The 24,043-nt window shown below is 46.2% G+C and overlaps 1 protein-coding gene across 1 annotated transcript in view; it reads right to left on the bottom strand.

Annotated features, from left to right (window-relative positions):
• The window catches only part of Abcc1 (ATP binding cassette subfamily C member 1), a 111,393-nt gene that overhangs the window by 61,219 nt on the left and 26,131 nt on the right, over window positions 1-24,043 (bottom strand). Inside the window, exons 2-7 of the mRNA XM_021209058.2 lie at window positions 21,173-21,349; window positions 19,781-19,906; window positions 17,080-17,217; window positions 14,168-14,293; window positions 3,240-3,301; window positions 2,017-2,148 (exon numbers count right to left, since the gene is read on the bottom strand). Of these exons, the coding sequence (XP_021064717.1) occupies window positions 2,017-2,148; window positions 3,240-3,301; window positions 14,168-14,293; window positions 17,080-17,217; window positions 19,781-19,906; window positions 21,173-21,349 (761 nt within the window). The remainder of the gene's footprint in view (window positions 1-2,016; window positions 2,149-3,239; window positions 3,302-14,167; window positions 14,294-17,079; window positions 17,218-19,780; window positions 19,907-21,172; window positions 21,350-24,043) is intronic.

The raw sequence follows: 24,043 nt of genomic DNA, 5'->3' as shown, positions 1-24,043 counted from the left end.
CAGGTATTATCACAAACTGTCTTAGGCATGCTTCTTATCACTGCTACAAAACATCAGGACCAAAAAGCAAGTTAAAGACAAAAGGGTTTATTTGGCTTACATTTCCACATTGCTGTTCATCACTGAAGGGAGTCAGGACAGGAACTCAAAACAGTGCAGGAACCTGGAGGCAGGAGCTGATGTAGAAGCCATGGAGTGTGCTGCTTACTGCCCTGTTTCTCGTGGCTTGCTCAACCTGCCTTCTCATAAAACCCAGGACCACCAGGCCCAGGGATGGCACCACTCACCACAGGCTGGGCCCTCCTCCACTGATCACTAATTGAGAAAATACCTCGCAGCTGGATCTCAAAGAAGCATTTTCTCAACTGTGGCTCCTTCCACTCTGATGACTCTAACTTGTTTCAAGTTGACACACCGAACCAGCCAGTACACAAGCCAACTGCACATTGGGCCGGAAACAAAGATAAGCTCAGAACCAGTGAGGTGGCTCAATGGGTAAAGGCACCTGCTATCCACGCTGACAACCTGAGTTCAACCCCTGAACACACAGGGGAGACAGTGAAAACCAGCCCCATAAGCTGTCCGCTGACCTCCATATGCACTCCTACATGTACACACACACATACACACACACACACACACACACACACACACACACGTAGTGGCTATTTCTGGTTGTCAACTTGACTATATCTGGAATGAATGACAATCCAGAATTGGAAGGCTCACCAGTGATCCTAATCTGGAGGCTGGGAGATAGAAGTTTCTGACCTGGATCTTGGTATGGAAATCTTGAGGCACAGTGGCTACGGACTGCAGAAGATTAAGACAAGGAGAGCGCCAAGTTCAAGGTCATCTGGGATTAAAGGTGTGGTGGCACACACCTTTAATCTGGGCTACACCTTCTGCTGGAGATCTACATAAGGACATTGGAAGAAGGAAGACCCTCTACTTCCTTCGCCTGCTTGCCTTGTGGGACTGAGCAACTGCTAGATCCTTGGACTTCCATTCTCAGCTGCTGCTGACCATTGTTGGGAGTTGGACTGCAGACTGTAAGTCATCAACAAATTCCTTTACTATATAGAGACTACCCATAAGTTCTGTGACTCTAGAGAACCCTGACTAATACAACATACAAATACAAATATATTTATAAATGAGACTCTAGTGATTGTCACTGAACAGAATTCTCACCACACTGCTGCCCTGTATAGAATCTGCCCCTGACTTCCTACTATGCCTTCAGTGTAACTCTCTAGCAAAGCCTGGGACCCCTGCAAAGACACCTCCCCATCTCAGTCATTCACTCAAGCCTCACTAGGTGCCTCAGGATCTTTGCATCCGCTGTCCCTCAAACACGAAGGCCCTGACCCAAGGTATGTACGTGGTTCACTCCCTCCTTTGAATGAGTGTTTTTTAATGCCATCTTCTCACAAGAGCAATCCCTGAATACTCATCCCTGTCATGTGCCCTTCACTTCTGATCTTACTATAAAACTATACAATCCAAGGTGCAAGGCATTGGCCTACTTTGTCCCAATGCCCTGAACCCAGGTCCAGAGCTCAACACTGAGGCCTTGGCCTCAGGTGGCACACCATGGTTCAAGTTCCATACTTGACATGTTCAACAAAAAGCATTCAACTCCAGCAAGAACATTCAGGAAATACTCAAGACACCAAACAGATGCTCAGAGAGAAAAAAGTTAAAGACTGACTGTGTGAGCAGGGCAAGGCCCAAGCTGAGGGCTGTAACCAGGAAAATCAATTCCAGCTTGGCAGATGGCTTCCTCTCTCCTTTTGAAGAGCTAAAGACTTACAGACAACCCAGGAGGCAGCTGTTGGGAGCTCCTATGGTGTTAAACACCTCCACTCCTCGAGCTGAGAAGAGGAACTGCAGCCTAGGGAGGTGGTGAACTTTCCCTAGAACCAGAATCCATCATGGTGGCTAAGGGTAGGTGACAGGTCAGCCTGGGCTGCATCTGCCCTGCCTGGAAAAACACAGAAATTTGATACTCACTTCCTTGACTTATCACATTCCTTCTTCCAGTTATTCACCAGCACAGGTACCACTTCCTCTGACGTGTCCTCCTTATTCAATGACCAGAGGTCACAGCTCTCCAGGGGCTGGCGGTAGCCCTGCACCATCATCCTGGGAGCAAGGCACAAAGGAAGACACAATGAGCATTGAAAGAAGAGTCTACGGGCCTCCCCTCACACCCCTGCTATTGCTGTCTAGCCATGACTGGAAAAACCTGAGACTACGTGGACATGAAAGCTATCAACTGGCTGATACCACTAGGTCTTTCAGGGAAAAAAACAGCCTGGTCTTGACAAACAGGTGCATGTTGTGTTTAGAAAGAAATATCTGGATATTTCTCATTTCTGATGTGACTTGTAAATTTTAATTATTTTGTTTTCAAATATGGCCTCATGTAGACCAGATTGGCCCCAAACTCTCTATGTAGCCAAGATTGACCTTGAACCTCTGATCTTCCTGCTTCCTGTGAAAATATCTGCAAATTCTAGATGTTTTCTTGTTGGTGGTGAGGTATATCTTCCTTGTGTGTTTCCTATGACATGCATATATGACTTTGCTATAAGGTAGGAGAAAATGACAATGTCACTAGTCTGTATCCGTGTTGGAAAAGTTTTGTCTTCAGGGGGCATGGCATCTCGTTCCTTGTCATCATTCCTTAAGCAGTACAGCAAGGTTGCATTAGGGGTCATGCAACATCTAGACATGATTCAGAAGACAAGGCAGATGCTACTCTGCTTTATATGAAGACTGAGCATCTGTCAGTGCGGTATCTGTGGGGTCCTGGAACCAAGCCTGGTGGAATACCATATTAGTTACAAATCCCTTCAACCAAAAGGCAAGCCCAGAGCCTAGGCAAGCCAGCTAAAAGCCAATGCCAGAAACTAAGGGTGCTCACGGCCTGTGGATTAATCACTCAGGTCAGAAACTAAGGGTGCTCACGGCCTATGGATTAATCACTCAGGCCAGAAACTAAGGGTGCTCACGGCCTGTGGCGTAATCACTCAGGCCAGAAACTAAGGGTGCTCACGGCCTGTGGCGTAATCACTCAGGCACTCATAGCACTGAAGGCTAGTTACTGATCTTAAGATATAACTTGCAGATGGTACAGGAGGACATTCAAGGAAGCTGAGATCCATAGAAGCGTTCATACACACCCTGCATGCAAGTCCCACTACCTACCCCATCTGGAGGTCCAGCCTTACCCTGTGATCCACCAGAAAGTGATCCTGGAAAGGAAAGAGGCACTCGATTCTGGGCATGGATTCTAGGAGACAGAAGGCACAAGGGAGGGAGGAGAAAGGTAATCCAAACTTAGCTTTCCACATCTAGGAGAGCTAGGCATAGCTGACCATCCTTCCTCCAAAAGACCATGGCCCACATCTTCACAGTTCTGCATGCCACATGGACTGCTCTCCTGAGCCTCAGAGCTCATCCCTCTATTTTCACCCAACAAATGTCCCTTGAGTCCCTATTGTGTGCAAGCACAGTATAACACAGTATCAACCCATCTTCATAGCAACCCCATGACCTTAAGTTAACATCAGCCCCACATCATTCACCCATTCAACAAGTATTTTATGAGCACCTACTATGTGCTGGGCACTCTATAAAGTACTATGCACTTTCCCGTCCTACATTTCCACCTCAACCCTGTGAAGTGCTGTTATTATCATTCTCCTGACTTTACACATCCATTTATTGAGCACATTTTTAATAAGCATCTACTATGTACTCTTTACAAAGAGATGTATACTTTTGTGTTGCATTGCTGGCAATCAAGTCCAGGAACTTGCACATGCTAGGCTGGTGTTCCTCACTGATCTACACTCCCAGCCCAGGTTTTACTATTTTACAGCCTGTGGACTCTTTGAAAACTGTCTTACCACTATCTCATCCCTCCAGAAGATATTTCCTGAGCACTTACTGTGTGTCAAGATACATACACAAGTATGAACAAAGAGACAACCCATGTATACCTACCTGTGGTACACCCTTACCCTGCTCTACAAGCTGTTCAACACACTACATAAATGAACAGTTCATCTCCAAGACCACCCTACAAGGTAGGGTTAAGTTTCACCTCTATTTTGCAATTAAATGAGAACAGAGGGAAAAAAAAAACTGTCTGAGCTCCTATATCTAAAAGTGGCAGGATGTGTGAGACACATAGTCAGGACTCTAGAGACAGACAATCAACAATGACTATACAAATATTAGAAACAATGTAAAATTTAACTGCAACCAGGGTCTAAATGTAGCTAGATAGGACTATGGAGCTCACATAAGGCAGCACAGATTGGTTCATGAGGCTCAAAGAAGGTAACTATAACAACAAGAAAAGTGAGACACTCCTGACAGAAAGCAATGTGCTCAGAGCCCAGGAATGTGGAGAAGTATGGCAGACCCAGGGACTTAAGTCTACAGCAGAACACTTGCCTCAACTGTGGAGAGCCCTGGGCTCAACATCTGGCAAGAGATCTGGCAGTCTATGATGTTGAGTCTATACTGATGGTCAGGTTAGAAATCTTGGGTCTCCACCCAGAGACTGCCCCACCTGGGGACCCATCCCATATACAACCACCAAACCCAGACACTATTGTGGATGCCAACAAGTGCTTGCTGACAGGAGCCTGATATAGCTGTCTCCTGAGAGGCTCTGCCAGTGCCTGACAAATACAGAAGTGGATGCTCACAGTCATCCATTGGATGGAGCACAGGGTCCCCAATGAAGGAGCTAGAGAAAGGACCCAAGGAGCTGAAGGGGTTTGCAGCCCCATAGAAGGAACAACAATATGAACTATCAGTAACCCCAGAGCTCCCTGGGACTAAACCACCAACCAAAGAAAACACATGGTGAGACTCATGGCTCTAGCTGCATATGCAGCAGAGGATGGCCTAGTCAGTCATCAATGGGAGGAGAGGCCCTTGGTCCTGTGAAGATTCTATGCCTCAGTAGAGGGGAATGCCAGGGCCAGGAAGTAGGAGTGGGTAGGTTGGTGAGAAGGTAGAGTGGGGAGAGGATAGGGGATTTTTGGAGGGGAAACCAGGAAAGGGGATAACATTTAAAATGTAAATAAAGAAAATATCTAATAAAAAAGAAAGAAAGAAAGAAAGAAAGAAGGAAGGAAGGAAGGAAGGAAGGAAGGAAGGAAGGAAGGAAGGAAGGAAGGAAGGAGTGAGTGATGGGTCTCTTATAGGCAACTCTAGGAGCTATAGAGATTTTGAGCCAGCTATCAAAGAATCTCTTTACCAGAGGCAGAAGGCCAGTTCAACAGAAGGTGGGAAATTACCAGCACAGACCCTTAACATGTGCACATTGAGATCTCAATTTCCAAGATGGCCTCTGTGAAGGAACAGTAAGAGTTGAGAGAAGGCACTCAGAGCAGAAGAGGCCACCTACTCTAGCCATGGGTCACCCATCCAGTCTGTTGATCCTATTTTGTTCCCACAGTTCCAGAAGAAGCTGGTTTGGGGGTCAGAATCAGGGTATCAAAATTTGTTTCTGTCTGAAAATAAGAAGAAACAAACAAGGAAAGGCCAGGACACTACATTATGCCCCAGAGCTACTAGTCCAAAGGGGAGTGGGCACGCACAAAGCTCTAGAAGCAGTCAGAAGGGACCTTGGCTGGGAAAAGGGTGAGTTAGAAAAGCAGTGTACCAAAACACATCACACTATATGCCATACGCAGATTTGTGTGGATGATAAAAAGACACTTAATGACACAAGCCATTGTTCTGGTACACAGATTAAATGCAAAAAAATAAGAATTTCCTTTCCCTTTTCTAAACAAACCCCACACCAGGGCAGTCAAAGAGAGAAACTGCAGCTAATAGGTAAAGCAATAAAGCCCATCTAATGGCAGGATGGCCCGTTCTGCAACTACAATGGCTTGCTGCAATATCTGATGACATGAAAAGAATTATGAGTGATACTGGGCCAAATAATGGCTCTATATTTTTTTAAACCCTTATCTCTCAAATATTACTACTGAGTAAAGATATAAGGGTACTCTACTGTTTTTGAAACTTTTTGCAAACAAAACTGTCTCAAGATAAAAGTCACAAGCCAGCCATGACTTTCCACACTGCAAAACTAAAGCAAGAAAACTGCTGTGAGTTTAAGGCCAGCCTGGGCTACACATGTCTTTTTGTTTTTACCTAAATAATTTTTAAAAAATAAACAAAAAGGCAGGGGTTGGGGAATGCTTGCCTACAGTGCAGGAAGCTCTGGATCCCCTTACAGTGGTGCATGCTCGTAATCCCAGCACTCTGGGAGCAAGAGGCAGGGGGTCAGAAATTCAAGGTCATCCTCAGCAGCCACAAAGTGAACACCAGAGCAGTAGGGACAGGAAATCCTGTCTCAATAAAGCGACAGGAAGAAAACCCATCTGCCTAGGCAATACAGAGGTAAGGGTTGGCCCAGATGTCTTAGGGGTAAAATCTACAGTAGTAACTCACGACACCACAACTGAGCTCACATAAATGAAAAGCTGCCACCATTCAGTCTAGACAGCCCTTGAGAAATAGCAAGCCTGCTGCTCAGCAGACCCACCCAGGAGACATGTGCTCAGGCAGGTGTTCAGTCTCCACCCTAGTGCAACCTAACCAGGAGTGGGAGGTGGAGGCTACCAAGCTGAGGCATATGCTTTCAGTCTGGGTTCAGATCATAATCCTGTAGGATTCTAGGTAAGGAACTCCAGTATACCTCAGCACCTCAGTACTCACACCCAGAAAGTAAGAGGCCTCGAAGGATCCTCCAATGCCAGAAGACTCACGTGAGGCCCACGGGGCTCTGTGTAATAAGGATTTCCCTAGCGAAGGCAACACTATCACTCCTGAACTAGAGACCTCTGCCTTGTTGGCCCGCCCACTGCCTATCAAGGCAAAAGACTAAGATGTTTGCTGGCTGGGGAGGGAAGCTCCCAGTGGGAAATGACTCCTTTATCTCTTGGATAAATATCTAAGGAGGGACTTGCTTCTATGCCAGGATGAAGGTCAATGCTGAAGTCAGGGCTGGAAGAGATAGATCGATCCCTGACCCTATGAAGCTGGGTTAAACACCAAGATGAAAGTCAGAAGCTTGGTGTAGCCTGTCATCCCAACACTCAGGATGTGGAGACAAGGGGATAAGAGGTTCAGAGTCATCCTTAAGTACATCATGAGTTAGAGGCCAGACTTGGCCTCAACAAAGAAAAGCAAGGGCTTCAGAAGTAGAGCACTTGTTGATCTTATAGAGGAGCCGGGTTCTGTTCCAACACCCACGTGGTGGCTCACAACCATTCTGAACTTCATTTCCAAAGGATCTGACCTCGTCAAACTTCCAGGTACCAGATATACACATAATGGGCATATATACACACAAGCAAAATACCTATACACATAAAATAAAGTAATCTAAGACAGCTACAAAAGATAAAGGGGAGAAGAGGGAAATAAGAAGGGAGTAATAAGGAGCAGAGGCCAGGCTTCAGCGGGGACGCTCGTGCCTAACCATGAAAAGAGGCCCAATGCATCCCCCTGAATTCCAAACACACCCCACAGCATGTGACAGAGCAGGGGTTGTACAGGAAGCAATGGATGGTCTGGGTCCCTGTGCTGAAGAAGGAAGTCTTGGCTTTCCTTGAAGGTGACTAAATGAGATAAAACAAGAAAGTTACTTAGAACAGGGCCCACAGCAGACTAAAACATGAACCATGCTACCCCAAGCATTGGGCCAGGTGCTTTATACATCAGAGATGGTGAACTAGGGTCTGCAAGCCAGCTGCTTGTAAATAAAGTTTGTTTGGAAAACAGTCTGAGGTTGCTGCAGGGCTAAGGGGAAAAAAAGACAGAATGGAAAGAAATCACATAGTAGTTCACAGCAAGCCTTAGGATTATGAATAGATTGGTAGGTAAATAGGTAGGTAGTTAGGTAGGGAGACAGGCAGATAGGTAGGCAGAAAGACAGATGATGGATGGGTGGATTGGTGGACGGGGGGGGGGGGGGGAGAGAGAAGAGAGAAGAGAGAAGAGAGAAGAGAGAAGAGAGAAGAGAGACGAGAGAAGAGAGAAGAGAGAAGAGAGAGAAGAGAGAAGAGAGACGAGAGACAGATAGACAGACAAGACATGACAAGACAGACAGGTGATAGCTGATCATAGTTCCTCAATTTCAGGGTGAGGGAACATGGTAAGTAGGGAGGTATACATTTAGGACTCCAAGGACAGTGTATTATTGAATTTCCCAGGGGAGGAGGGGAACACCTATCTGATTAGCACTTCATGGTTGTGGAAAGCTAGACTGGTGCAGAACTAGATGCAAAGTGTCTTGAGCTATCTTTAGCTCCCTTAGCAGTCAGGCATTGCCTACTTCTGTGTCCACATAGCAGCACTCTGGTCATCACATGAAACCTTTTGGGGTCTATCAACAAAGCAGCAGCTTCCACTAACACCAAAGCTAGGAATTTCATCGCATGGGGGTTCCCACTGATGACTTGGAAAGTACCTTGATCTGTGACTCTCTTTTGTTCTGAAACTTTTACTATGTTAGACCATGGTACCTGGAGCAACCATGTTCCAGGGCCAGGGTCACGCATATTTATCTACAGAATAAAACTCCTCCTAAGGTGAGAGGATTTTGGTTTTTGGTTTGTTTTTTTGTTTTGGTTTGGTTTGGTTTTGGTTTTTGGTTTATTTTTTGTTTGTTTGTTTTTTGTTTTCAACAATACCCAGTCTTCCTACAGTCTTGACTTCAATATAGAGGGGAGATGGCTCTTGGGCTGTCACAAGCACAGGTCCAGCTCAAGCCCCCCAAGTCTACAGAGATAAGGCCTCACTCCAGCTACTCAAACTCAGTCCCCAGCACTAGAAGAGACAGACCCACCAGCAAACACAACAAGGTCATGTTATTAGCAAGACTTTTCTACTTCTCTCTGCAACCTCCAGGAGCTTCATCTACCTCCAGGCCTCCTCCCTCCTCGGGATCCAATCAGGGACACGGCGATTATCTCAGTTACAGCCCTAGGGTTCCTTTGCAAGGGCACAGAAGGAAATCTATCAACTTGGAAGCTGGTTTCTGGGAGCTTCTAACATGGGAAGTCTTCTGTGACAGCAAAGCTAACTGGAGCTATGGTCTAACTCAGTTTTCTGTCCAGCATGCTCAGACTAAAGGACTGAGGTAAGAGGTATGTGTGTGGCAGTCAGGCAGTTTACAGTGATGGTCTCCAATGTGACCCCAGCAGCAGCAGCAGCAAATTTTATAGAGATGAAAAGTTTTAGCCTTGCCCTGCCCTATGCTATTGAGAAGGCTGGGGGTAAGATCAATAATCTACACTCTAACAAGCTCTAGGGATAGGTTTCTCTCCTGTACTCCACTCTGACCCTCTGTGTTTTTACTATAAACCAGGAGGCTTAATATGCATTCTGTTGCGTTTGTTGTACAGGCTAAATGTACACTGTACACTGCTATGCCTATGACTGGTTAAAACAATGTCAAGGTCCAATAATGAGACTTCCAGATAGCTTATTAACACTGGCAATTTGCAGGCCTGCCAGACAACAACTGCTCCAAAACACCTTCTTCTGGGACAGAGCACATACCTGGATCTGTTTCCCAAGCCCCTTCCCCATGAACTTTCCATTTTCTTTTTTTTTTTTTTTTTTTTTTTTTTTTGTTTTTTTTTTTTTTTTTTTCGAGACAGGGTTTCTCTGTATAGCTCTGGCTGTCCTGGAACTCACTTGGTAGACCAGGCTAGCCTCGAACTCAGAAATCCACCTGCCTCTGCCTCCCGAGTGCTGGGATTAAAGGCCTGCACCACCAGGCCCGGCTTGAACTTTCCACTTTCTAATCCTGGTACCAAACCCCTTAGTGTACACAGATGTTATGTCCTTGCTCTGGTTGTTTGGCTGTCTGTGACATCTTCCCGAGTGCCACCAACCTCCCTAAGTCCCATGTCCTCCCTAAGCCCTTTTAGCCCAAGGGGTCCCCCAAAACACATCCAAATTGAAGGTAACACTATAGATGCTTTCATAGACTCTTACTACAATGGAATTAAATGTCCACAATACTGGAACTGAGACTAGTCTGGCATAACCTCATCAATCAAGCATAGTGGTACAGGCCTGCAATCCCAGCACTCAGGAAGTGGAGAGTGCAGGATCAAAAAGAGAAGGTCATTTCTACTACAAAAGGAGTTTGAGGTCAGCCTGGGCTATGTGAGAACTCGTCTCAAAGGAAAAAAAAAAAATCTCATTCATATATATATATATATATGTGTGTGTGTGTGTGTGTGTGTGTGTGTGTGTGTGTGTGTGTCTGTATGTGCGTGCATATATGTATGTGTATGTATGTATGTATATATATATATATATATATATATATATATATATATATATATATATATACTCAGTTCGTAGTACCCTCCTCTGCCCTGGCCTTATCACTTAATTCCTAGGATGGAGCCTTCTGATGAAGTTAAACAGAAGTATCTCAGAAACACAAATAAGTTCCATCACACATCTGGAACTTTGCACATATTACTTCTCCTAGGAACCCCTCCCATAAAATACACAAAGTGAACATATGCACAAAACTTCCTCACCAAGCAGCAGCCTTTCTCTTATTCCTATGACTCAGGGACCATTAGCCCTGACTGTCCATTCTGCAACACACACACACACACACACACACACACACACACCCCTTCCAGCTCACCTCAAGGACAGAGGTCAAGTTCAAGGGCAGCCTGGGATCCAATCTCAGATCTCAGAAATGAGACAAAACTTACCAAGTGAGGCACGATAGGGCACACCTGTGATTCCAGCACTGGGGAATTGATACAGGAAGAGGATGACTCCAGAGCTATCTAGACTACATAGCTAGATGACTACACAGCAAGATGACTAAGCAGGTACTGCCAAATCTGACTTAGATCCCCAGGAACTCACACAATGGAAGGAAAGAACCAACTCCTGGAGGAGGTCCACTGACCTCTAAGAATATGCTATGGCACAGGTGCCCACACACACTAAAAATAAGTCAAAATGTTTTAAAAAAAAGAAAAAGAAGGAGAGGAAAACCCAGACAGAAAAGTGCTTGCTTCCAAGCCTAAGGACACGTGACAGGCTGTAACTTCCAAAGACAGCCAGGATGCTCTCTGACATCCTACATAAAGTTCTTGCAGCTAAAACAGGAAGAGAGGTTAGATAGATACTCATGACTGAGTCTGAAGATGGTTAGCTTCAGAACCAGGAACAGAAAAATTACCCCTTTACTGCCCTGGACCACCCAGGGAGTGTACAAGTCTCCATCAACGCCTAGAACCAATCACTGACAACAGCCGAAGGACAGCACGGCCCTTCAGAGGCTGCTCCCTTCCCTCCTTTCCCCTTGGAAAACGGTGCTGGAGATGTGGCTCAATGGGTGCATCCCCAGCACAGCAAAATGCAAGCCAACAAAAAAATCTCTCAGGGCTGGAGAGATGGCTTAGCGGCTAAGAGCACTGACTGCTCTTTAGAGGGTCCTGAGTTCAAATCCCAGCAACCACATGGTGGCTCACAACCATCTGTAACGGGACCTGACACTCTCTTTTGGTGTCTGAAGACACTATAGCCCAAGGAGGTGAAAGGGGCCTTGCAGCACTATAAGAGGAACAATACAAACTAACCAGTACCCCACAGAACTGTGACTCTAGCTGCATATGTAGCAGAGGATGGCCCAGTCGGCCATCAATAGGTGGAAAGGCCCTTGGTCTTGCAAAGATTATATGCCCCAGTATAGGGAAATGCCAGGGCCAGGAAGCGGGAGTGGGTGAGTTGGGGAGCAGGGGGATGGGGGAAGGTATAAGGGATTTTTGGAGAGGAAACTAGGAAAGGGGATAGCATTTGATATGTAAATGAAGAAAATATCTAATAATAAAAAGAAAAAAGAAAATATCCAATAAAAAATCTTGAGAAAAAAAACATTGTAAATTGCTAACTGGGATTTTTTTTAAGTAACTACATAAGAGGATGGATATGTTAGTTAACTTAATAATGATCATGATTTCACAATGTATAGCTATGTCAAAGCAATACATACCTTAAATATAAAAATAATAATAATAATAAATAAATCTTTGAGCCAGAGCAAGCAGGGCCAGAGTGAGTGGGGGCTGGAGTGAGCCGAGGTCCTGAGTTCAATTCCCAAGCAACCACATGAAGGCTCACAACCATCTGTACAGCTACAGTGTACTCATATACATAAAATAAATAAATAAATCTTTTTCTAAAAAATCTCTCATTCAAGTCTGAGAGCTTCAAACTGGTGCCACTTAAGCTTTCATGCACATACACGAGCATGTGTGCACACACACATGCACACACACGCAAATACCACCTGGGGATGCTATCAAAGTTGTGTCAGGTTTGACCCCAGAAGGGATCCATGATTCCTTGTGCCTTAACACAGTCCCAGCTGAATCAGCCAGCCACAATACTTGTGTTATGAATGAAATCAAAAGCCATGATGTGATGGCACTGAACCATTTGAAGCAGTTAAGATGATTGATCTTGGGCTGGTGAGATGGCTCAGTGGGTAAGAGCACCCGACTGCTCTTCCAAAGGTGCAGAGTTCAAATCCCAGCAACCACATGGTGGCTCACAACCATCCATAACAAGATCTGACTCCCTCTTCTGGAGTGTCTGAAGACAACTACAGTGTACTTACATATAATAAATAAATAAATCTTTAAAAAAAAAAAGATCAATCTTAGGTTGACTACATTTTGTCTTATTAAGTAAATACAATGTTTTTAAAGGGAACCCAGTTTTGGCATTATGCCATGCCCCAGGCCTCAGAGTACCCTCAGGGGACCCCCTACACTGTTACAGCAGTCCTTGCATGCCAACCCTGCCTAAGGCATCAAGATCCCAGGATAATCTCTGCCTTTGGGCCTAAGGAACCAACTCAGACATTATTAAACCTGCCCTTAAGTGGAATATAATCACGAGAAGTGATGGGGTTCTAGAGAAGGACCAGTCCTGGGTTTGAATTCCTGCTCTGCCATTTAAGTCCCTAAGACTCCATTTCCCTTTCTGAAAAATGGAAAAAATAAAAAGAGGCATGCATAGAAATTGCCTAGTACAGTGGGGACTGGTGAACAGCTATACCCTGTCCTGGCCCCTCAGTGACTGAGCTGTGCATTCACGCAAAGAAAGAAGCCCTGCGAAAAGTAAAGGAGGTACAAATACAAGGTCCCAAATCAGCAAAGCTGCAGGGCTGTTCCAGACAGGGAACCAGCAAACTTCACCTACAGAGAGCCAAACAGCAAGGTTAGGTCAGGGGGTAAGGGAAATAAAGTCTCAGTGGCAACCCCTTAATGCTCCTTGTAAGTTCCCATCAGCCATGTGGGACATTTCACAAATAAGTAAGAACATATTCCAATAAAACTTGTGGACAAAACAAGTGGATGCAGGAATCTGCCTGGGACTGCTGTCTGCTAGGACCTAGTCTAGAGCTCAAAGTAAAGGTACCCCTCTGGACTGCTGGGAACCCCACTGGAGGCCAGGCTGCCCAGAAGGACACAAATCATAGGGCTGGCACTTGATATGTACTGGAAGGAGAAGAGGGGTAAATAAAGAAAAAAGATGAAGGAAGAAAGATGGGACAGTAGGAAGCAGCAGGTCACAGAGTGTCCCTGGACCTGACAGAGGTGGCAGAGTGGGTGCCATCCACAGCCCCAGCCCTAGCTCCCGCCAACCTCAGCCCTGTAAGAACATGGCCTTAATCTGCCAAGACTTCACATTTGTCTAGAAAGCCTGGGCATTTGGAATTTACCTGATACTTGCTGACTCTAAGCTCTCACCTGTGGGTTCTGTTCACACTTTCTAAAATCATCACACTAAGTGAAAGTTACGGCACAGCCAGGGACACAGTAAAGCGGGCTCCCTACCTCCAGGGACACTGGCATAGCCACACACAGGTTTCTACCTGACAACTGAGAAGAATGATTTTGCTATGGGCTTCCACAAGAATGGAATGTGAGTCTGCATCGGTGAAGTGGGGCTCTGAACAAGTACCCAGTTGGTGTTGGGTTTAGAACCTGAGCCAAATCAGAGTTAGCTGCAACTGCCTATTTCTCCCCCACCTGGGCATACACATGTGGGTCACACTTACCTGGTCATGGACAGTTTCGGAGAACAGGGGAGAGCGGTCTGAGAAGCAGGACAATACGAGCTGAATGAGCACAAGGGTGAAGTACAGATAGAATGTGGAATCTCGAAACACGTCCACTTGAGCATCCTGAACAGGGGAGAAGGCAAGGGGCACAGATCAATATCATCGTCCCTGAAAGCAGGGCACAGATGACGCGCCAAATCCTCACAGTCACGAGGAATGGTGTTCACGGGAGGGGGGGGGGNGGAGGGGGGGGTGTGCCCGCAGCGTGCCCCCATAATGTTGTGAGATGGCATGGGCCTCTGCCGGAATCTGCCAGCAAGGCCTTCTCCAGATGCTGCCCCCAAACGTCAGACCTCCCAGCCTTTAGAACCACAAGCTCAATAAACATCTGTTTTCTCTAAATCATCCTGACTATGGATTTTGCTATAGCAACAATAAAAAGGATTAAGATAAGCCCAAAGAGCAGGCTGCAGACAGCTACCTCCTCTGCCACAGGCATCCCCACATTTCCCTCCCCTGAAAATAAGACAGAAGAAAGGTAACTCCATCTCCTATGCCTAGACAGGTCTGCTCTGCTCCATCTGGCTATGGGACCTTATCCACTTACTTAACCTTTCTATGGCCTGGCTCCTCCACCACTGAACACATCAGTGGTCCTCAACCAAGGGCTGTTTTGCATGCCAGACAACAATTCCAGTGTCTGGGAATGCTTGACATTAGCTCCTAGCACACAGAGTATGGAGGCCAGGGTGGCCCTAGATATCCTACAAAGCAGAGGACAGTGTCCCACAATGAAAAGGCCTCTGTCCACCTGTCAGTTAGTGCTGAAGTAGAGATGCCTCATCGGAATCATGATGCATGGTTCTCAGATTATTTATGAGCAACATGTAGTTCCTGAAGAAGCACTTAGGAAATCAAAAACTCAGCTCTGCCAGCCACTGTCCCTGTTCCAGACACTGTGCTTTTACAGGTACTCCACATCTATCCTTCCTCCTCCATGCTCCCCCCTTCCATCCCCCCTCCATGTTCAAGCCAGTCTCTAGCTTCCAGATAACAAGAAATGGCAGATTAGCCAAGAAGTGTACATTCTTCAGACGTTTTGAGAGTGTTACAGAGGGGCCAGCCTCAACAACTTCCTGTCAGAGTTACAGTTGATAACACCGAGGTTAACACGTCTAGGGTCCTTAGGGAACAGCCACTGGGTGCTACAGACCACCGCAGTCAGGATAGGGGTCCCTGGACTGAGGGTCCTTGAAGCTAGGTGGATAAGGATTCGGAGATGACAGACAGAAACAAACACAGAGGCAGTTTGAATCTAAGTGTATTTTGCAGCTCTCAAGCAGGGGATTTAATACACTAAAAAACCAAACCTTACATCTCTTAGAAATTGTATCCAGTGAAACAATCACAGATACCAACAAAAATAATTTGGCACAGTAAAGCACAAAAATCATCTGTACTGGCTAGCTTTGTATCAACTTGACACAGCTGGAGTTATCACAGAGAAAGGAGCTTCAGTTGGGGAAGTGCCTCCATGAGATCCAGCTGTAAGGCATTTTCTTAATTAGTGATCAAGGGGGAGAGGCCCCTTGTGGGTGGGACCATCTCTGGGCTGGTAGTCTTGGATTCTATAAGAGAGCAGGCTGAGCAAGCCAGGGGAAGCAAGCCAGTAAAGAATATCCCTCCATGGCCTCTGCATCAGCTCCTGCTTTCTGACCTGCTTGAGTTCCAGTCCTGACTTCCTTTGGTGATCAAAAGCAGTATGGAAATGTAAGCCAAATAAACCCTTTCCTCCCCAACTTGCTTCTTGGTCATGATGTTTGTGCAGGAATAGAAATCCTGACTAAGCCGGGCGTGGTGGCGCACGCCTTTAATCCCAGCACTCGGGAGGCAGAGGCAGGCGGATTTCTGAGTTCGAGGCCAGCCTGGTCTACAGAGTGAGTTCCAGGACAGCCAGGGCTACACAGAGAAACCCTGCTTGTGGACGTTGTACATCGTGGTGCGGAGCCTAGTGCGCACCACGATGTACAACGTCCACAAGCAGAATTCTAAAAGGATGTATTCAGTGGGGGCTGTCATCCAAGGCTAGTGGCATATTTCCAGAAGCAGGTTAATAAATCTTTAACTGTCAGTGCTCTTAACCCCTGAACTAACTTTTCAGCTCCATGGTCAATTATTATTTAACATCTATCTAGTGCCTGTTTTTTTTTTTTTTTTTATATTCTTCAATGTATAAATTTAAACTATTTGAAGTCTTTCTAATTAAGGCTTTCTTTACCATATACCAAAATCAACCTCGGATGACACAAGTGTAGCCATATGAAATTTTACTGTTGGGAAAGTTTTTATCATAATAGTTTTGTAAATGATTTAGAAAGTAAAGCGTTGGTTTCCCTGGGGATAAGGTTATGCTAGTGACCCCATCTCTAGGGATGCTTTCTTACCCATTACTTTCCCTTAAGACCTTGGCCTAGGCTACCAGGAACATGCAAATAAGAAAAGGAATAAGAGAAAATAAAACAGATTGCCATGAGAACTATGGCTCAATATATTTTCTCCAGCAAAGAGCTCCACAACCAGTTCCAGGAGGCCTGCCCCTTTTGAGGTCAATTGCCTCAGTCTGTGGAACTTGTCACACAGATCCTACTGGAGCAACTGGGCAAATGTAGCTCCCAGCTCAGCTCCAGCATGGAGCCTATAGAGGCACTACAGACAGAAGCTAAATGTGAGTTAGCATTTGCCTGTAGGCAGGAAAGAAGAGTCTAGAACAAAGTCTGTACCTGATTCGCTGGAGTAGAGATGTTCCTGGAAAAGAAGCAGAACCTATGTGGTCCCCATCCTATGGTTCCCATGGCAACACATGACCATACAAAATGGATTAAGCATCTCTCCCCCTGGCCATCAATTACCTTTTTTAAGGCAGAGATGATCTTAGATCTCAAGATGGCAAGGGCACAGAGTAGGGCTACAAGCCAGAAAGTCAGCATAATTCCCGAAGACTGGACTCCCTTCCTTCGTTCAAGCTGAATTAAAAAGGTGGCGAGCAGCTGGAAGAGAAAGGTACATAAGAGTTCAGAGAAAGCAGGACCCCAGGGTCCATGGTGCTGAGTAAGCATGCATGACTCAGGGGTCCAGGAACTGCCTGGGGAGGCCCTCACCCCAGTCACAGCTCAGTGGTCCAGGAACCGCCTGGAGCAGCCCTCACCCCAGTCACAGTTGTACCACTGCAGCTACTAAAGAGCTGAAGCTATTTTCTAAAGGTTTCTTTTTATTCTCTACGTGTATTCCTGTGAGAATGTGAGCCATATATGCACATGTGTGTATGGATGCACATGTGCAGAGGCCAGACGATGATTCTAAGAATTCTACTCTCTCACTCTCTGCCTTATCCTCTTGACACAGAGCCTCTCGCTTAACCTGGAGCGAGGTTGGTAGCCAAATTGCCTCTGCTTTCCAATTAAAGATATGTGTGGCACGCCGGACTCTACATGGGTGCTGGAGATCTGAACAGCTCTTAATGTTTATGCAACAAGGACTCTTAACAACTGAGCCATCTTCCAGTCCCTGAGTCATGGGACTGTAATTAAACCCTAATGGGAACCTGAGGGAAGCTCAGTTTAGAACTAAGATCCAGCTTTGAGAGGAGACAATGCAGAGCAATGTGAGGCTGCAGTGCCGTGGAGTCCTCTACCTCCCGCTGGCACATCCTCACTGATGCCCTCCCTCTCCATCCCTGTTCCAGGCACTCAGGCCAACACTCCATTCTCCAGAACGTTGGACATGCTGTTCTCAATAGGATGGTCCCTTCATCCTATTCACCCTCTGGACTTCAGCTCCACTATTCTTCCCTTCAGTGAAGTTTCCTTAACTACAAGTCCCAGATCCGAGCTCACAGCCCCCTGTTCACAGTTCTGCACAAGGACACACAGCTTCAGTCTTTTATAGAGACGCCACTTGACGTCTTTGTGCTAAGCCAAGCCACACATATTTATCTCACACATAGTCAGGGCAAGAATATGTCTGCTAAATGCCTACTAAGTGTCTGCAAGGAATTGAGCCCAGCAGGAGAGCCAGAAAATAAGCCAAGAGCCACCACAAACATCAGGATAGCAGTCAGAATATGGCTCTACCATTTCCTGGCTTTGTGACATAGGCCCAGTTCCTTCACCTCTCTGGGCTTCCACTCACTAATCTACAACATGGGACTTAAGTGCACAGGAGTTAGTCTTGTGCCTAGCACCTAGTCAACATTGCCATCAGCATCACTGTGTCTTTGTCCCCACCCTCTCTTCCCTTCCACACCTCCACTGTTCCTCACTCACAGTCTCTCCTTCCCTATGCACCTCCTTTCAGCCCCAACCCTTCAGATAAACTGATTCTCTGCCCCCAAGTCTGCTCTATGCTTGTCCTTCCTCCTCTTCTTCCAGCTGCCAAGGCCTCTGCTCTCTAAAACCCTTATAGGCTTCACACAGGATCCAAGCCTGGCTCAGCTGCCCATAACCTCACCACAGCCCAGGGGCCCTCTGTGCCTTCATCTTATCACCTGTAAGGAGACACATGGTGCCTGCCCCCACAAGACCCCTCTAAAATAACCTCAAGCTCAAGCATAATACCAGGAGCCCTACCAGACTCAAAACCCACTTAGCATGTATCTGTAAATTTAAAGTCATAGCTGTCTGTGCTGCTGAGGTGCAGGACCCTAGGGTCAGCACTGCTTCCTACTTCACTTAGTACTCTGCCTCCCCAAAGCCCCAGAGCTCCCAAATCCATCATGCTTGAGAAACTACCACATGACATTCTGTGGACTGCACTTAAAAATGCAGGGGAATGCAGGCAGGGTAGGGACTGTAGCTGCTGTTCATGGCTCCCCTAAACATTAGAGATTCTGCATATTTTGTTTTAGAGGTTTTAAAATATTTTATTAGTGTGTGTGTGTGTGTGTGTGTGTGTGTGTGTGCGCGCGCACGCGCGCGCGCGTGTGCATGTGCACATGTTTTGTGGAGCTGTTCCCTTCTTTCACCCTCCCATGGGCTTTATACCACAAGCACCTTTATCCTCTGAGCCGTTTCTTCAGTCTTATCTATTGGTTTTAGGTTGAAGTTTTGTTCTTTTTCAGATTTATTTTTATTTATTGGTATGTGTATGTGTCTACGTGTGTACCAAATATATGTGAGTACCCACAAGGTCTGAGGAGGAACTTCCCCCGAAGCTGGAATTGCAAGGGGTTGTGAGCCACTCAGTGTACACTGTGGAACCAAACCTGGGTCCTCTGCAAGAACAGCAAGCACTTTTAACCTCTGAGCCATCTCCAGCCTCTAAGCCATCTCTAACCTCTGAGCCATCTCTAGCCTCTATTTCTTGGTTTTGTGAGACAAGGTCTCATGTAGCCCAGGCTGGCCTGAAATTTACTTTTACAGCCAGACTGACCTTGAACTCCCCCATCTCTCCAAGTGCTAGAATGAAAGCCACCATGTATGGCACGCTACACAGTTTTTCTTTTGTTGGTGGAACCCATGACCTTGTTCATGCTAGGCAAACACTCTACCACCCAGCCACACCACAGCCCAAGTCCTCCATTTCTCGCCACCAGCCCCACCAGCCAACACTCACCATGGTGATGCCCAGCAGTGTTGGGCTGACCAGTAACACGGGGGCTAGGAGCACTCCCTGACTTCTTTCCCAGAAAGAGTAGAAGAGGTCTGCCCAGCAGATGATCCACAGAAGGAATCCTAAGGCCTGGAAGAAAAGGGAGCACCGTGGCATGTTACAGCAGCAATCCTGCAATCCCTCCGAGCACCACGAAAAGTCACCATGAGGACACCAGCTAACCTCCAAGGTTCTCAGTTAAAGTGTCCAGCTTCTTACTCTTCCTCTTTATGAAAGGGTCTCACTATGTAGCCCAGGCTAGCTTTGAACTCCTCATCTTCCAGCCTTAGCCACCCACCCAAGCGCTAGGATGACTGACTGATATGCTCCACAGTTCCTGGCTGTGTAATTTATTCTCATCCTCCTAGTACCCCAGAACCTGACCTCTAGCCACAGCTCTGAGAGAGGTCTTTCCCTGCCTGTCACTGATGATTCTTAATAAAAGAACAGCCCAATTTTAGGAGAGAAATACTAATGAGTGATGGGCAAATCAGGCATGGTGGTCTGAAATCCTAGCATGGGAGGACAAGGGGCAAGGCAGGGGGTCTCAAGTTCCAGGCCAGCCTGGGTCACAAAGTAGGAACCTGCCTCAAAAAAAGAAAAATAAAGAATTAGAGAACACAAGGGCATGATAGAGATCACCTTTTCACAAATAGCCAAATAAAAAAATCATAGGACTATGTACACATGGAGAAAGCAGAGACTAAGAAAGAAACAAATGACAAGAGCGGAAGGCATGGCCAACGGGAGCCTCGGGCAGAGGGGCTGGCATAGGCTCTGGGATTATTCTTGCAATTTCCCTGTAGCCTGAAATAATTTCAAGACCAACCCTTTTTTTGCATGTTAATGTCATGTATGTACATGTGGGTGGGGACACATGTGTGTAGGTACAGGTGTACACTGAGGCACCTTCCTCTTTACTCCTGAGGCAGGGTCTCTTGTTTGACCCTGGCACCCTTTCTAGCTAGTCTGGCTAGCCAGTCTGCCCAGGGGACTCCTGTCTCCACTTCACTTTCACATGGATTCTGGGCCTCACACTGTGCAGCACTTTATCCAGTAAGCCATCTCCCCAGCCATGAAAACATTTCCAAAGTCAAAAATAAATAAATAAATACAAGGAAACTGCTTTAGGAAACAAAGACCTTATGAGAATCCCCCGAGAAAGCTTCCAGCATCCCCAGTGCAAACATAGGGAAACTGAGGCAATGGAAGTTAAAGATTTCACTCGAAGGTCCTGTGGCCTGAGTTTTGAACTATGCTTGGCTCCAAATTTCCAGTCTTGAGCTAACACATTCATCTGCCTTCTTCACACAAGTACCCAGACACCCCACCCCATAGGGACCCCAGGTGACTTACAGTTTTGGTTTTGTTGAGGTGTGTCATCTGGATGTAGCCCCGGTCATGGCGAGAGAGATAGAAGAAGTAGAGGGGGAAACAGGACCAGAGGTAGAAACAAGGCCCCCATGTGAGGACCGTGTTCTGAAAGCACTTGGTAAAGTCAGGGTTGCTGGTGTGCCATGTAACATTCCAGTCCTGGGAACACAAGCACATGCAAAGGTCAACTGTCACACCACGAAGAAACAGGGGCTCACAGGACTCGAACCCTGCTGCTGTAGGTTCTAAGAAATAGACCAGGATTCCTTTATCCAGGGAATCTCTCAACACAAGTATGCAAATTTCAAAGAGTCAGTGGCCAGAGAGCCTGAAGGCAACTAACAGAAGCAAAGAAGAGGTGACCCTTGTGCAGCAGCAAGTCCCCTGCTCATAAGATGGAGGGAGGCTGTCACCTGAAGGGACCTTGATCCCGTGAACCCTGAAGAACCTGGGGCATATTGATCATTTGCATGTATGTTTCATGAACTAAAGACTCCAGACCTTTATCACCGTAAGCACACATACTGCCCAAATGCCAGGACTACGTGTCCATCCTACGCTAGATGTTCACAGCAAAACGATACGGTAAGGAACCAAGGAGATAGCTCAGTAGGTGAGCACTTGCTGAACAAGTATTAAGACCTGAGCTCAATCCCCAGAATCCACATTTTAAAAAAAAGTTTGGGGCCAGCAGGGTAGCACATGCCTTTAATTCCACCAGCAGAGGCAGAGGCAGGTGGACTCTGAGTCTGAGGAAAGTCTGCACTATACAGAAGTTCCAGGTCAGCCACCACTATATTAAAATAACAACAACAATAACAATTTTTAAAGCTCAGTGTGGCAGTACACACCTGTAATTCTAACAACTGGGAGAATGGAGACACAGATCCCTAGGGCGCCCTGGTAAGCCAGCTTAGGATACTTGGCAAGATGTGCACCACCACTGCCTGGCAATACAACACAACTTTTAACATTTTACTCTGTGTATGGAGTGTGGGTGTGTGGGTTTGTCCGCGTGCACACATATGACAGCACCTTTATTCACTGAACCACCTTACTGAAGCCACAATTTTTAATTTAATAAATAAACCATTTGGCTACATGTGATCCTTTAATCCTAGCACTTGAGAGGCAGAGGCAGGTAGATTTCTGTGAGTCTGAAGCCAGCCTGCCTAGTCTACATAGTTGAATACCAGGCTAGCCAAGGATACCAGTGAGACCCTTGTTGGAGCCTCCCAGACCAGCAGCCACTGCTCTTCACCACCTGGGGTGATCTCTGCCAGGCTGGTTCCTTGTTTATACCTGCCACTGTTCCCCCATCACCTCAGGGCAGACGCTACTCCCTGCTCCTAGGCACCTGATTCCACAGAGACAGCATTCCTGAAGATCCGCCTACCTGTTCACATCCGGACTGCCCCAAGATTGGGGCTGGGGGGAAGGGCTTTTCCCATGCCATATAAACCCTGTGCTTCATTAAACATTTGGGCTTTGATCAGGAAATCTTGTCAAGGCCTGGTTATTTCTCTTTTCGCCGTCTTTTCCCTTTTAGCCCAGCCCTGCCTTTCAGGACGAACCCAGTTCAAGTGTGACTGCAGACAAAAACTCTCAGGCAGAAACACACAGACCCTGTCTTTAAAAAAAAATTTTAAATATATATTTAAATATATATATATTTAAATATATATATATATATATATATATTTCTATCCTTTAAAACTATGAATTCAGTCCTTTACCATTTCCTCCTTCTGATGGAGGCACAGAGAGTGTTACTCGGTGCTTGAATCACTGGAGTAGCGTGCAAACCCAGCCACTGGTTCTGCACAATCCTCCCACTACAACAGGTTATTGCTATATCCACATATCCATACATACCTACCCATCACGCCCTGCCTACCTGTCTGTGTGTCTATCTCTCCACCTGTACAATCATCCATCACCCATCCAGGCACACATAAATTCAGCCATGACCCCACTCTCTTTTGGTACTTGCTTGCCCTTCATAGGTAATTACACAGCATGTGAAATTTTTTTCTAAGTATATAAAATAATATATGGTGAAAAATTAGTCTTTCTCTCCTAACTCACAGCCTGTGAAACTACCTCACAGGTAAGCTTCCCTTGCTAACACCTTAGTTTTTCTTCCAGGTACCATCCAAATGCAAATAATTTCGTTTTCCTAAAGGGTATCATGATGTCAACTCTATTCTGTACCTTGCTTTTTAAAAATAGGGGGGAGGGGGTCTTCTATTATCCATGCCCAAGTGCACACATGCACATGAAGTCTGCTCTCTTCTTCCACCACGTGGATCAAACTCAGGTTGTCCGGTTTGGAAGCAAGTACTTTTTTTCCTTGCTCTTGGACTCCTTGCCTTGCTTTGAGACAAGACCTCAGTGCAGGCTGACTTCAAACTGCAGATGTAGCACACAATGGCCTTGAATTCCAGCTCCTCCTTCTTCTCCCTCCAGAATGCTAGGATGAAGGCATTAGAGATGTGCACTATCATACCCAGTTTTATGTGGTGCTGATGGCCCCAAGGTCTTGTACATGCTGGGTAAGCACTGTTCCAGCTGGACCATATCCCCAGTCTTTCCTTTTTCTTTTTTTTTTTAATTAGATATTTTCTTTATTTACATTTCAAATGCTATCCTGAAAGTTCCCTATATCCTCCCCCCACCTCTGTTCCCCTACCCACCCACTCCCACTTCTTGGCCCTGGTATTCCCCTGTGCTAGGTCATATAAAGTTTGCAAGACCAAGGGGCCTCTCTTCCCAATGATGGCCGATTAGGCCATCTTCTGCGACATACGCAGCTAGAGACAGGAGCTCAGGGGGTACAGGTTAGTTCATATT

The sequence above is a fragment of the Mus pahari genome, chromosome 12, assembly GCF_900095145.1.
Source record: "Mus pahari chromosome 12, PAHARI_EIJ_v1.1, whole genome shotgun sequence".
Taxonomy (NCBI): Eukaryota; Metazoa; Chordata; class Mammalia; order Rodentia; family Muridae; genus Mus; species Mus pahari.
This window is presented reverse-complemented; position numbering and strand designations above follow the sequence as displayed.